General features: G+C 40.5%; 1 protein-coding gene across 7 annotated transcripts in view; it reads right to left on the reverse strand.

Annotated features, from left to right (window-relative positions):
* Positions 1–10893: 10893 nt before the first annotated feature.
* The window catches only part of LOC112317785 (broad substrate specificity ATP-binding cassette transporter ABCG2), a 131018-nt gene continuing 128394 nt past the window's right edge, over positions 10894–13517 (reverse strand). For 6 of the 7 annotated variants that reach the window (XM_053923258.2, XM_053923257.2, XM_053923256.2 and 3 more), the window contains exon 16: positions 10894–13462. In XM_053923258.2, coding sequence (XP_053779233.1) covers positions 13315–13462 — 148 coding nt within the window. In that variant the 3' untranslated portion in view covers positions 10894–13314. The remainder of the gene's footprint in view (positions 13463–13517) is intronic. The other variant, XM_053923255.2, reaches the window with a different exon arrangement.

Consider the following 13517-nt stretch of genomic DNA (forward strand, 5'->3'; position numbering starts at 1 on the left):
GCAGGCCTCACAGCGACCTGAGTACCCAGCGGTATTTAGACACGGGGGTGACCAAGTCCCTCCAGGCACCTTCCCCACTAGCCGGACACGTGCTTTATGACCCACGAACTGGGGTATGTTCTTCTTTTGGGATCCTTGTGAGACAGGCTGCTCTTCACTGACTATAAGTCCAGACAATTGAGCAAAGGTTTCTAGTCACTTAGAAACAGCCCAAAGAGGGACAGGAGCAGAGATTGTCTCTCAACTTCTCAGTGAAAAATTAACACACAAAACTGACCATACAGCTGGTCCAACCTAAGAAACCCAGACTGTAATTATAGGGAATAACCACAAGGGGACACCATCAGCTCGAGTATCTCAGAGGAAACACCAAATGCAGACAAATTCAAATTCAGGGTATCCAGGCAAAGACAGGGCTCAGATGAAGAAGGAGGAACTCCCCTTCACACTGGTGGTACTCAAACTGCAGGAACAACCTCTCACCACATTCTGGGCGACCACTTAAGAACACCTTCCTGAGAGAACACCCCTTGCTGGCCCAATAAAATCCTGTGTTTCTGCCACAGGTATGGATTCCCAGAACCAAGGCTTTAAGTTCTATAGCTACATTCAGACACTTTTCACAGGAACACAGACCAGAGATATTTTACAGAAACACTAACACACCAGATTCCAGGAGACCACCTACTCTTCTCAGCTGGGAAGCCGGGAAACAAGGGAAAGGAGGTTCAGGGGGCACAAGTCGGGTCAGTGAGCACAGGTTGGCGGGAAGCTTACGGGGCGATAGAAAGGTTCTGAAACTGGATTAATAATGGTTACACAACTCTAAATTTACCAAAATTCTTTGAATGGCGCAATTAAAACTTACGGTAAATAAATTTCTATAAAGCATCTTTTTAAAAAGCCAATAAACAACATGTTCATTCTAAATACAGAAAATACTTAACTTATCTAAAACATTTAAGAAACTACAAAAATATATTGTGTCCTTTCATGTACTGTCTACCAAAGTTTAACATATTGGAAGTCTAAGTGCTCACTTGTCCTATTTTATACATATCTCAGGATAAATCTCTTGTCATCTCTACTTAGAGAAAAATCATAAAATTGTCCCGTGAACAAAACAATACAAAAACCTGAAACTATTTTTGACTACTAGTCTATGAATAAGATTCTTATTGATACTCTACAATGAAAACAGATGCAGAAATAAATTTATTTCAGAGGCTTTTGCAACTACAAAAACCCATTTCACAACATGTTTGCGCTCGTTGAAAACAGTGTGGTGGTGCAGGGTGGGGGTGGGAGAGTGTAAGGGGGATAAATGGTAATGGAAGAAATACAATAAAAGTAAAGTGAAGGTAAAAAAAGTTTGTTTTCATTGCCTAAATCCTAATAAGTAAATGCTGTAACATATAAAATAATAAACATATTCTTGTGCATTAGAATTTCACATTTATTTTTAACTTTTAAAAAGGTTTCTGTTGCTAAAACAAAAGAAATCTAAACTCCCCTAGACCACAGGAACATGGGGGGGGGGAGATTCTACAGAAAAGTGACCACATGGGGTGATCTGATCATAAATTCCTAATTAGTCATAGGGGGTAGTCACTGCCTAGACGTAAAACTTCTTTTTTTAAATCCTTACCCAAGATCATTTTTTCATTGCTTTTAGAGAGAGATAGGAAAGGGGAGAGAGAGAGAAACATCTATACGAGAGAGAAGCATCAATCGGTTGCCTCCTGCACACACCCCAACCAGAGACTGAGCCCACAACCTAGGCGTGTGCCCCCACAAGCCACTGAACTCCCAGCTTTTGGCACACAGGACAACGCTCCCACCAACTGAACCACACCGGCTGGCGCAGGCCTACAGCATCTTCAGTAAAAGGTCTGTGTTGGCTTTAAGTAAGCCCTGTCCACTCTTTCCTGTGTGTCGTGGAGGTTAACACACCTTTGAAATAAGGGTAACCCCCTCAAGACAGCACATAATCTTGTTAACTACCCTCTAATCCAATCCTGCCTTGCTTTCTCCCACCTTCATGTAATCTTTCTTACAAATTTCCTCCTTAATGTAGAACACATACAAGAAACTGCAAAGCTGTCATTTTCTGGAGCATTTGAGCTCTTGCTTCCTGGCAACTGTTTCAAGTTTTGGCTCAAATAAACTCATAAAAACTCTCTACAGCTTTGAATATTCTTACATCAAAAAATGGTACAAAACCATCAAGTTCAACTACATTTTTACTAGAAGAATCATTAGAAACAAGTCCAGTTTAAAAGAATACCTCAAATGCTCCCATGAAGGTAAATGGGATTTTATTTAAACAGCAGAGATTTAACTTCAAAAACTTCTTTAAAAAATGAGGTGCTCCATTTCCTCCTTTACCCTGCATTGCACAGAAACCTGGAGTGCTCTTCCCCTCTTCCTCTTTCCTCTGACTACAGTCCACACGTGGTGACTGGAGCTCCCATCGCTACCGTGGACTCTGAGATGGCTTTGAGAGTGGAAGCCTCGTATGGTAAAGCACCAAGATAGAAGGAATGTGGGTCCTGGAACGGGGGTTCTCATTACACTGTCTCTGGAATGCCTACCTAGATTTCTTGAATATGAGAGAGAAATGTATGCATTATAATGCCACTGTCCTTCAATTATGCTTAGTCCTAATGAGTGTACAGAGACCGGGGTGGTGCAGATAGAAGGAGTGGTAGGCACAAAGGCTCTGAGACAGGAAGTGCTTGGCATCTGCAAGGCAAAGCAAGGTAAGTGTGTCTGCAGGAGGGGTAATGGGAGGGAGAATGTAGTGGATGGGCTGAGGGCCAGCAGGGAGCCAGACAGTATAGAGCTTAGTGGCTCCCTGGTATGTTGAGCTTTTATTTTTTTTATTGATTTATTTTTGGATTAAATGAAAGTTCTTGGCAGTGGTCCTGCTTCCTAGGTAAGTGCACTTACCCCTTGGTAACTACTGTTATTACCTAACTGCTCACACAACCTGCTCCTTTCCTTCACTTGATAGGTATTTTGAGCTTTTATTTATCAGAGGGTTTTGAGAAGTAACCCGTTTATATTTTATTTTATTATTTTTTTCAAATCATAAGAAAAGTTTATTCAGAAAGTGACAGAGGTGGTAGAAATGAACCAGCTGGGCTGTGTGAGTTAGGGAATCAAGTTACAGAGGAAGTAGCTGATTTAAATGTTAAAAGAACCTCTTTGTAGAGAACCCAGTGATGCTCCCATTTAAAAATCCTCATGTAACCAAACCCAGGTCTGGCGACTTGTCACCAAGAAAACCAAACTCCTGAGACAGGTGCTGGCAAGAAAAAAAAAAAATGTTTGTTTCAGTGCAGCATTGTCGGGCGGGGGGGGGGCTTTAATGCAGCCCCCCATCCACCACGGATGAAGAATAAGTCTACCAAGTAATGATCTGCTTGGGGAGGAGAGGTGGCTGATCTCTCAAAGGAGAAGGGCCCAGAGTCTTTCCCTCCATGGGCTTTTATTAGGTTCATTCACATAGGAATGCAGATAAAGCTCATCAATCATTGTCAGCCAGTAAGGGTTAAACAATACAGGATTTACAGAGAACCTTGAGGGCTTATTCTGAGTTACAGCCAATTGGTTAGAGGGCCATAAAACTTTAGGCACCAGACTCATCTCAGGTCTGGACCCTTATCTTTTAAGCTGAGGGTACAAATTAAGTAGGTTTCACAGGAATATACATATTTTTCTTAGGCCTGATTCCCCAGGGAATCCGCCCCTCCCAGCACAGGACTGTACTGCCCTCTGTTATCACTTCAGGCTTAAGTCAGGCAAGGGAAGTAAAGCAGCCAAGAGATTAGGAGACTTCTTGCAGACAGAATGAGGACTCAGGCTATTTTAAAGCCGAGGGGCAAGGGTCCATCACCCCCTTTTGCCGCAGCCCCCTAAGTCCTTCCCTGCGAGCTTATTCCTGGGGACCAGAGCCTGTCTTAGGTTGATCCTCCCTTGAGGATTCTTACCTGTCATCGGCTAACTGGCCAAGCTCAGGGCCAAGCAGGGTGAAGTGGGGAGAGGTGGCACACCTGCCGGGGAGATAAGTTTTGTTGCCTTCCGTGGCTTATGGTCCTAACTCTGACTCAGCCTTAACCGTGGGGGGTTACAGCCTCTGAAACCAGGCAGGGCGGTTCCCAACACAGCATCTGCACAAGATGGGAGGACTCCTGTCTTCAAAAACCCATCTTAACATCTCTGGTCAAGCCAGAGATTCTTATAGGGAGTTAGAGGGAATTTCAGAGGGAAGCTTCCCAGGGGAAGTGCAGACAAGCAGCTCCTCCCAGAAGCCAGGAGGGGGAGCCAGGAGAGTGGCAGCAGGGCTGTGGGGAGCCCCCTGCAGCTCCTTCCCAAGCTTTCTCTCCCTCCTTGTGGCCTCTCTCTTTTCAGCAAATGAGTGGATCAAAAAACTATGGTACATTTACACAATGGAATTCTATGCCTCAGAGAGAAAGAAGGAGCTTATACCCTTTGCAACAGCATGGATGGAACTGGAGAGCATTATGCTAAGTGAAATAAGCCAGGCGGTGAGGGACAAATACCATATGTTATCACCTTTAACTGGAACATAATCAACAAAAGAAAAAAGCAAACAAAATATAACCAGAGACATTGAAGTTAAGAACAATCTAACAATAGCCAGAGGGAGTGGGAGGGGACAGTGGGGAACTACTATAAAGGACACATGGACAAAATCAAGGGGAAGGGTGGAGGTGGGGGAGGGAGGTGGGTTTGGATGGAGTGGGGTGAAGGGATGGTGAGAAAATGCAGACAACTGTAATTGAATAACAATACAATTTTTTTAAAAAGTAAATTACAAAAGGCAAAAAAATTATTTTATAGTACAAAAATGATAAAATTTTTTATAATGCAAAAAACAAGTATCTAAATATGAATAAATGAAAAATTGAATTAAAAAATTTTAAAAAAGAAAAAAAGGTTTAAGGGGGACACCAGCAGGTCTCTCCCCCATCCCCAGCCCCAGTCCCCCCATCCCACAGGCTGCTCAGAAGTAAAAACACAGGTCTTTATCTACCTACTCTAAAAACCAGAGGGTTGGCTGTGACCTCGAGCAAGGCAGAATATACAACCTTTATTTTTAATTGAAATCTTACATCATGGCTACAACTCATAATGGGCACATAAGTATTTATTACAATATATTCTCTATACTTCTTACATATGTTTAAAATATTCTAGGCTATAAGTTTCACAGAAAACTTTTCACAATCACTTTTATTAACTGGCCAAATACTGAACCACTTATAACTAAAAATAGTCACAGGGATGTAAAGTAGAGCATAAAGAATAGAGTCAATAATGTTGTCATAACCATGTGTGGTGTCAGATGGGTGCTACCTTTATGAGGTGGCCACTTCGTAAAGCATGAAAATGTCTAATCACTATGTTGTACACCTGAAACTAATATAATGTATGTCAACTGTAGTAGACAAATAAAAATTAAATTGTTTAAAAATAGAACACTGAATTATTTAATTTAGGTATTGTCTTCATTAATACAGTTAATTCTTTAAATCATTTAAATAAAATTCTCAGGTAATTGTTCAAAGATGATTTTTGACTTCAAAGGTAGATTTAGGAAGAATGAAGTGCTATTCATTTGACTGACTGAGGCTCAAGCTTCCCAATTTTTGTAAAAAAAATGGAAACAATTTTAAAGACTTCACCATTAATGCATTTTGGAAAGGATATATATATATCTATACACACACACACATATTCCAATCAGTATATTAAAATGCCTGCTTCAATCAGAAAATAAAAATGGAAAAACATGAATAAACTGTATTTAATCTTTTACATCCATGCTGAATTTACTTTATTGAGAAATAGCATTTATAGTTCTACTATCTTCCCATTTGCCTCTTGATTTTGGAACTGTCACAGCAATATCTTGGCAATGCTAAAATATATTTGTCACTATATAACATAAATGTTTCAGTGATGTTTGTTACAGATGGTAACTTGAGTTTTCCAAAACAGTGTACAATGGAACCTTGACATTTAAACTAGTGTGGTATTTTCAGATGATGGGAAGAGCCTGGCAAGAGAACAACACAGGGATTTTATTTACTCAGATGCTACCTGTCCAGGGAGATTAGTTTCTCCTCCTTTGTTTAAAGAAAGAAGTGGCTTTTTTTAAAAGTTCTTTTTAATTGGCTATGCCAAAAGAATTACAATTTCATAATTGACAATTTCTAGTAAGCCTCCTGAGCTCTAACGCATGTTCATAACTTTACATAATTCACAAGGTGGGTGTTTCTGCAGCTCTCTCGTTCCCCCGTGTTGCAGGTCAACGTAGCAAAACAAAAATGATCAAGGCTTTGAATGAACGGCAACAGAAAGAGTAAAAGCTAAAGCTGTACTCTTCAAGGTGTAACGCCCACCTCCCCCTGGTACTTATTCAACTGTGTAAATGGAAATGTGTATAAACAGTGCAGTTTCAATATTTATTAAAAATGGGTGCCCCGGGAAGATGTGACTCCCAACCACCAAGATCAAAGTAGCGAGCTGAGAGCAGTAGCAGCACAAGACTATCTCTTCAATGCCATCTCTGGTTTTTGTTTTTTGTGGCTGCCTCCAGCATAAGAAGGGTGCTCAAAAACATTGTCTAGCACTGGCTATTTTACAGTTTGACTCGTCCACAGAGATCACAGAACGTGAACAGCACGGACGCTTCCGGTGAGATTCACAACTCTGCCGCTGTCTCCAACTGTGACTGTCAGAGCAAGTCTGCTCTCCTTTGTCCTTTCCTCTCCTGAGAAGTTTTGTTGCTTTCAAGCCTTATGCCATCTAGAAACACTTTGAAGAGTTTATAGGGTATGTAGGATAGTCATCTAAGTTTCCTACCATTTGGTTTGTTTTAACTGACAATTTGTTCATAAGCAATAGACTAATCAGACAGCATTTGAATTTACTGGCTAGTTTCATTAATTGTAAAGGCACATAATTAGTGAGGACTTTATGAGACCTTTAATGTCATAACTTGTGGCCCATTGTTTGGACTTCTTCTGTTTGAATTGTGAAGTTGCTTACAGAGCTTAACTTTGCCCTTTTGGGCTTCAAGACTGCTTGCAGACCAGGCAGGCCCCTTGTGCTGACTGTACTATTTGATAAATTGCACTTCATGTGTTGTTGTATAGTAACACTCCCTGTAGCACAGTTGTGTGATCGGAGACAGCTGCTCTGTTCCCCAGGCCGAGGCGGACAGGAGGACCTGAGGAAGGAAGGCTCAGTCACACAGAGCCCTTGGTTGTCTTCTCACAGCTTCACCCGCTTGGCCACGGGGTCAGCCAGTGGTTGAAAGTCCAGTTACCCCACCAATCAGAAAAAAGTGATGTAGTTGATGGTCATTTGCCCCCTTTCAACGGTCCTTTGATTATGAACTCCTTGCAACCGTGCCTGGATAAACCCTGCTCTCGCCCCTCTGCCTAGGAGGGTGTGTGTCTTCAGCTCACGGAGAGGGCTATGTCCCTTTGATTCACAAATCACATGTGAATAAAACTCTTTTCATTTCTTTTGGACTTTTGCTAACACTGGTGTAAATCGAATATTGAAAGATGATGATGAAATTGGCTATTTGTCAATAAGGACAAATTGAAAATCCATCAACAACAAATCAATAAAAATACTGAGAAATTTCCTAGGCGCACGACGCTTGTCATTTCTTGATAAATGGCATTCTGATTTTACCCCCTAACTACCCCCTCTAACTACCCCCAGTTTAAACAGAAATAGTAAATATTTTAAATGCTAATGGGGTTATTTGAAGTACTTTATACAGATGTGACAGGTTTAAAATCTTGAAAAGATGAAAATGTTTTATTTTCACTTTCCCTTAAGTGTAATTCCTGAAATTCCACTATTGGTGACTCATTCACATGGTTTAACCAATCTTTTTTTCAGGTTTCTCCTGCTTAAAATTCAGATCCACTCAGGAGTATAACTCATTGAAACATACACATTACACTAATAATTTTGTTAAATAGGCTGTAGTATAATCAAGGAATAAACTATAACAACTTTGGTGAGGACGAATATGCAATGGAGGTCAGTTCAGGCCAACTGAGCCCCTTCCAGATTCTATGCAGGATGCTGAACAACAGATTCAAAACTCAGTAAGCATGGTCCCTGCCTGCAAGCTCCCTGAATGCAAACACGGGAAGCATCCTGGGAGAAAAGCCGGGGGGGGGGGGGGGGGCGGCGGCGCTGCTGCTAAAAGAAAAGGTGAAAGAAACTGGAGAGGGCCAGCCGGGTACTTGAAGCAGTGGAGGGACCGCTCTGCAAAGTACATGATTTTCTAACCACTTTGCTGTACATGCAAAACACACACAGAATAATAATGGGTATAAACTGTCATTGAAAAATAAATAAGCAAATAAGGGGAGGAAGGAAAGAAGGGAGAAAGGGAAGGAGGGAAGGAGGAAGGAAGAAAGAAAGACGAACTGGAGAGGGTAAACTGTAGTTACTTCACAGTTTTATTAATCCACTGGTCATAGCCATAAACTCTACCTCTTTATTGATGTTCTCTATTTGAATAGACAGTGATATCATATAATCTTTCATTTCCTTAAGCATGATTTCCTTGAATTATTTCAATATATCTATAATAGCTACTTTGAACTCTTGGTCGACCAAGTCTGCTGGGCCCACACAAAGTCAGTTTCTGTTGCCTGCTTTGGTGTGTGTACGCATGGGTCATATTCCCTATTTGCTTGTCTCATAACGTTTTTGTTGAAAACTGGAAATCTTAAATAATACAGCAATTCTGGAAATGAATTTTCTGTGTCCCCACCCCTACTTCTTTTTGTTGTTTACATGTTTGTCCTTTAGTGAAGTCCATTTCCTCTACATTGGGAAGCCTCTGGGGCTGCTTCTCAGCCGGCGCAGTCATGGCTGTGCACACTGGCGTCCCAGGAAGACAGTGGTTTTGGCAAGAGTCTCATTGTCCCCCCATCTTGCTGTTGAGCCTCTGCCTCTGTTGATACCAGTTCCGTCTCTCGGGTTCTACTCATTGTTGGCTAATTCATCTATTGTTTTCAATAATGACTTGAGATATAAATTGCTCTGTAGTTTGATCCTATTAAATTCAGGTCCCTTTGAGGGGTACTTTGTTTTTCTTTAAAATAACTTTGATCACATTATTTTTTAAATTGATTTAGAGAGAGAGGAAGGGAGAGAGAGTGTGATTTGTTTTTCCACTTATTTATGCATTCATTGGTTGATTCTTGTATGTGCCCTGACCAAGGATCAAACCTGCAACCTTGGCCTGTGGATGCTCTAACCAACTAAGCTACTTCACCAGGGTGAGCAGTAATTTTGAGGCCAGTCTTTAGCTGTCTTCTTAGCTGCTGTCTCCTTCTCTGGTTCTCTCTGGGAAACAAGCTGGTAAATAGTTTAACTTGTTGATCTCACAAAGTAAGCTGCCTCTCCTTTAACTGCTATAACCACCATCTGCATTGTTTTCAAGAGCACTCTGAGGCTTGAATTTTCCCATATTTTGTTTCAAACAAACCCAATTCACTTGGGGGAAGCTGCCTTGTAGCACTCTCCCCAGGGGCGATCATTTGTGCCACTGCTCCAGGCAGGGACAGTGAGTGGCCCATCCTCTCAAAGTGCCACCCCTGCTTCATGAGTAAGGTCCTGGGCTGGCAGGGCAGCCTCTGGTCTCACAGCTTCTCTCTCACAGCATAACAACTCCATCCCACAATTTGAAGTTGAATGGGGGAAGAGAGCCTCATACCTCTCAGCCACTCTTGCCTGGATGAGAGGCTCTGAAACGTGGATTTGGGATGAAGGCACAGGAATGAGAGATGCTGGCAGCCACTTCCTCCCGGGAGCTGAGTGGGGAGGTTTTGCCACTCCCACCCAGTGTGGTGCTTTAGTCCCACTGTGGGGGGGGGGGGGGGTGGCACAAGCTAGGGCCCCTGGGGAGTCAGATGTCAGACTCTCTTTTTACTAAAACTTAGTGGATTTTCTTAAACAAATGCTTCTTTATTTGCTCTATGTCCTTAAGAAAATTTTCAGAAATTAAAAAAAAAATTAAATAATTTTCAATCGTTATTGTTGTTTCACTGGGGAGAGGGCCTGCAGAGCCCTCATGCCACCATTCAGAGGTTGGCTCCCATTTATGTCTTAAAATTATTTATATAATATTGCATATATTCAAAACAATGGCATCACAAATGAACATACTATTTAATAACTTCTTTATTTACTTCATATATTGTGAACATCACTTTATTTCATTAAATATTTGTTCACAATATAATTTCTGGTATCTCCTTAGAATTCCACTGTATAGTCAAACAATATATTTAAAGAATCTCCTATTGATTATTTAACATAATCATTTTTCAATGAAATGAGTTGCATGAAACCACCAAAGATCAATTATGGGTTAAAATGTCATCTCTGATCTTAATATAGAATTGGAAGGAGCCCTATCATTCAGTTTGACTGTTTCTAAAAATTAGCTTTTTGTAAAGATTTACTACTTCTTTTCCCATGTGGCTTAACTATTTGCAACTAAAATTATTGTTGGAACTTATCTAGGAAGAGCCGTTTACTAAATTCTTTACTATGTATTGACATTTTTAATGTAGCAAGTATGTTTATTTTAGACAAAATTTTAAGGGAATTTTGAAATTCATATAAAAATATTATAAAACTAAAGTTTGTGTTTTATACTGTTTTAAGAATACAGAACTCAAATACTCTTGATCCTGTGTTTAAAACCTAGAATTTGTACTCTAAATGGAGCTCAATTTTATGAGAAAGAGTTTTGATATTGAAAGTCCATCCATTATCAGAAGGTATCAATCAAAGTTTGGGTTTGCAGAAGGTTTTTTTGTTTTATTTTGTTAATTAGGAAATCATCTCACCAAATTTATGGGGAAGAAATCTATTTCTCATTAAAATAATAAAAAGCTTTCAGAAGTGTTCAATAAGCTAGGGAGACAAGCAAGAGCAAGTATTGGGGAGTAAACCCACTTGGAGACTAGAGGTGAGGCCTGTTTTTAATTCTATACAGTCAAACCTCGATTCTCAAACACCTTCCATCTCAAAAAATTTGGTTCTTGATGAAGTTGTCCATGGAAAAAAGTGTCTTGGTTGTCACACAAAACTTTGGTTCTCAACCCAACAACTCTTTCATGCTGGTACCTGGAAAAAATTACTCAGTTTTCAAATAAATCACTTCTCAAACAGCCTTCCGGAACAAATTAAGTTCAAGAACCAAGGTTCCACTGTATTATGAAACAATAATAAAATATTAGCAGAAAAATGGTAGAATCTGAAAAAAAAATGGGTAATTTTGAGTTCTGCCACAAGGAAATGCAAAATAAAACAGAAAGTACAGAATTTCTATAAAGGTCATGCTTCTGGTAGACTTGTGATGTAATAATGGCTATAACTGTTAAAAGATAAAAGATAAAAGATAAAAACAGGAGGCTCTGCCCCCAGCCCGGTGCTGCAACAACACGGCAGAGCCCACCCACCCTGCCACTGAATGATGGGTCTTCAATCTGGCAACCTCAGCTCTCCCAACTCCTATAATCCTGGCAAGTATTCATTTCTAAACAGGGGATTAAATGCATTGTGGCTCCTAAATGGGATCCCAGAACAATAGAATATACTAGTAGAAAAGTGGTGAAATCTGAGTAAAGTCCATGAGTTAATTGACAGTAATGCACCAGTGTTAGTTTCTTAGTTTTGACAGGTACCGTGGTAAATAAAATGCTGACATTAGGAGAAACTTGGCGAAGCATATATGAGAACTTCCCACACTGCCTGTGTAACTTTTCTGTAACTCTGAACATATTCCCAAATCAGAGTTTATTACAAAGAGGAGGGGGACTTCACTAGGGATATACCTCTCTGCACACAGGACACACAACAGAGTGGCCGTGATGGCCTGATGGGAACGACAGAGGGGAGTATCTGAGACACCACATCCCAGAGAGAAGTGGGGATGCAGGGACTGGGAGAGAGGCACAAGGGGGCTTCCCTGTGCTGTAATGCCTACTCCGTGACCGGGACTGGTGGGTGCACGGGGTGTTGCTTTTATGACAACTCTGAACTGTACTTTTCCCTACATAGCCCTTCAATAAAAAAGAAGTTACAAAGCACTTCCCTATTACTGGTAAATGTTAGAATGAACAGAAAATATGTGAATAAATGAGATGTGTATGAGGGAAGAAGAAAACCTGGATAGGATCAGTTTTAACAGTTATTACATCCCAATTCTAAAATTTTCAGAGTGGGAAGGATCTTGGAAATTGCCAAACCCTGGCATGGACCATTCTTTCTGGGGAGCCCTGGAGATACTGATGCATCAGGGCCCGCAGGGCGCAGACGTCTGTATTTGAGCAAAGGTCCCAGGTGATCTCATGCACGTAAACACTGAACAACCCCAGGAAGGGCCAGTCACCAGGTCCTGGCTCCCTGCAGCTACAGACCAAAGGCCTAGCCAAGACCCCTGAGACATTCTGATTCTACCACAGAGAAACTTCAGTAAGTTCTACTGACCCTACAAGGATTATCAGAGCTTTGTCCATCATACTGGCTCTTTTCCTCTATAAATAACATTGAGTTTTTCCAATATAGTTTAGATTTCATATTTCCACTACAGCATCAGTACATTCATTATTTCTCATTTATTAAATAATGCAGATCACAGATTCATATCACATTAGCACTGACATACCTATTCAGTTTACAGGTGAGGAAACTGCTAACAGGTATTAGTGACTTGTCATGAGATTCTAGAATTTAATTTATTTTGGGTCAGTTAATTGAACAATTTCTCCCGTGTGGGAATTGTCTGACTACATAAACTATTAGTACCTAATATCTCTAGTTTATGACCTGGGTTCTTTCATAATTTAGTTCATTGTGATTTCCATGAAGGCTTCTGTTGAAAAAATCTGGCTGATAAATAACATGATGTCAAATGAAAAGAAGACAACAAAATACTTCATTGAATACTTAAATCAAGATGCTCCCTTTTGATTTTACTTTATATTTCAAATTTTAATTTATTGATTTTAGAGAAAAGAAGGAGAGGGGGAGGGAGTGAGAGAGAGATAATCAATTTGTTGTTCCACTTATTTATGCTTTCATTAACTGCTTCTTATACGTGCCTTCACCAGGGATCAAACCCACAACCTTGCTGCGTCAGAAAGACACTCTAAAGCAACTGAGCTACCAGGCTGGGGCTAGGGTGCTCCCTTTTTATGTGCAGATAAATGTAAATTAGAGAGGAATTTAAGAACATTTTTTAAGAAATAATAACTTTAGGTAAGCAATTGTAAGGAAGATGACAATCATACATGCCAAGGCTACATGATTCTGCCACAGGCCCCAGTGTGAGAGGTCGATGCCCTGGCTTATCAAGAATTCTTCTCCAGTACATCTGAAATGAAACAGAAAAAATATAACTGCATTCTTAGCATCAGTCCAGTGCTACT

This window comes from Desmodus rotundus, chromosome 4, assembly GCF_022682495.2.
Source record: "Desmodus rotundus isolate HL8 chromosome 4, HLdesRot8A.1, whole genome shotgun sequence".
Lineage (NCBI taxonomy): Eukaryota > Metazoa > Chordata > Mammalia > Chiroptera > Phyllostomidae > Desmodus > Desmodus rotundus.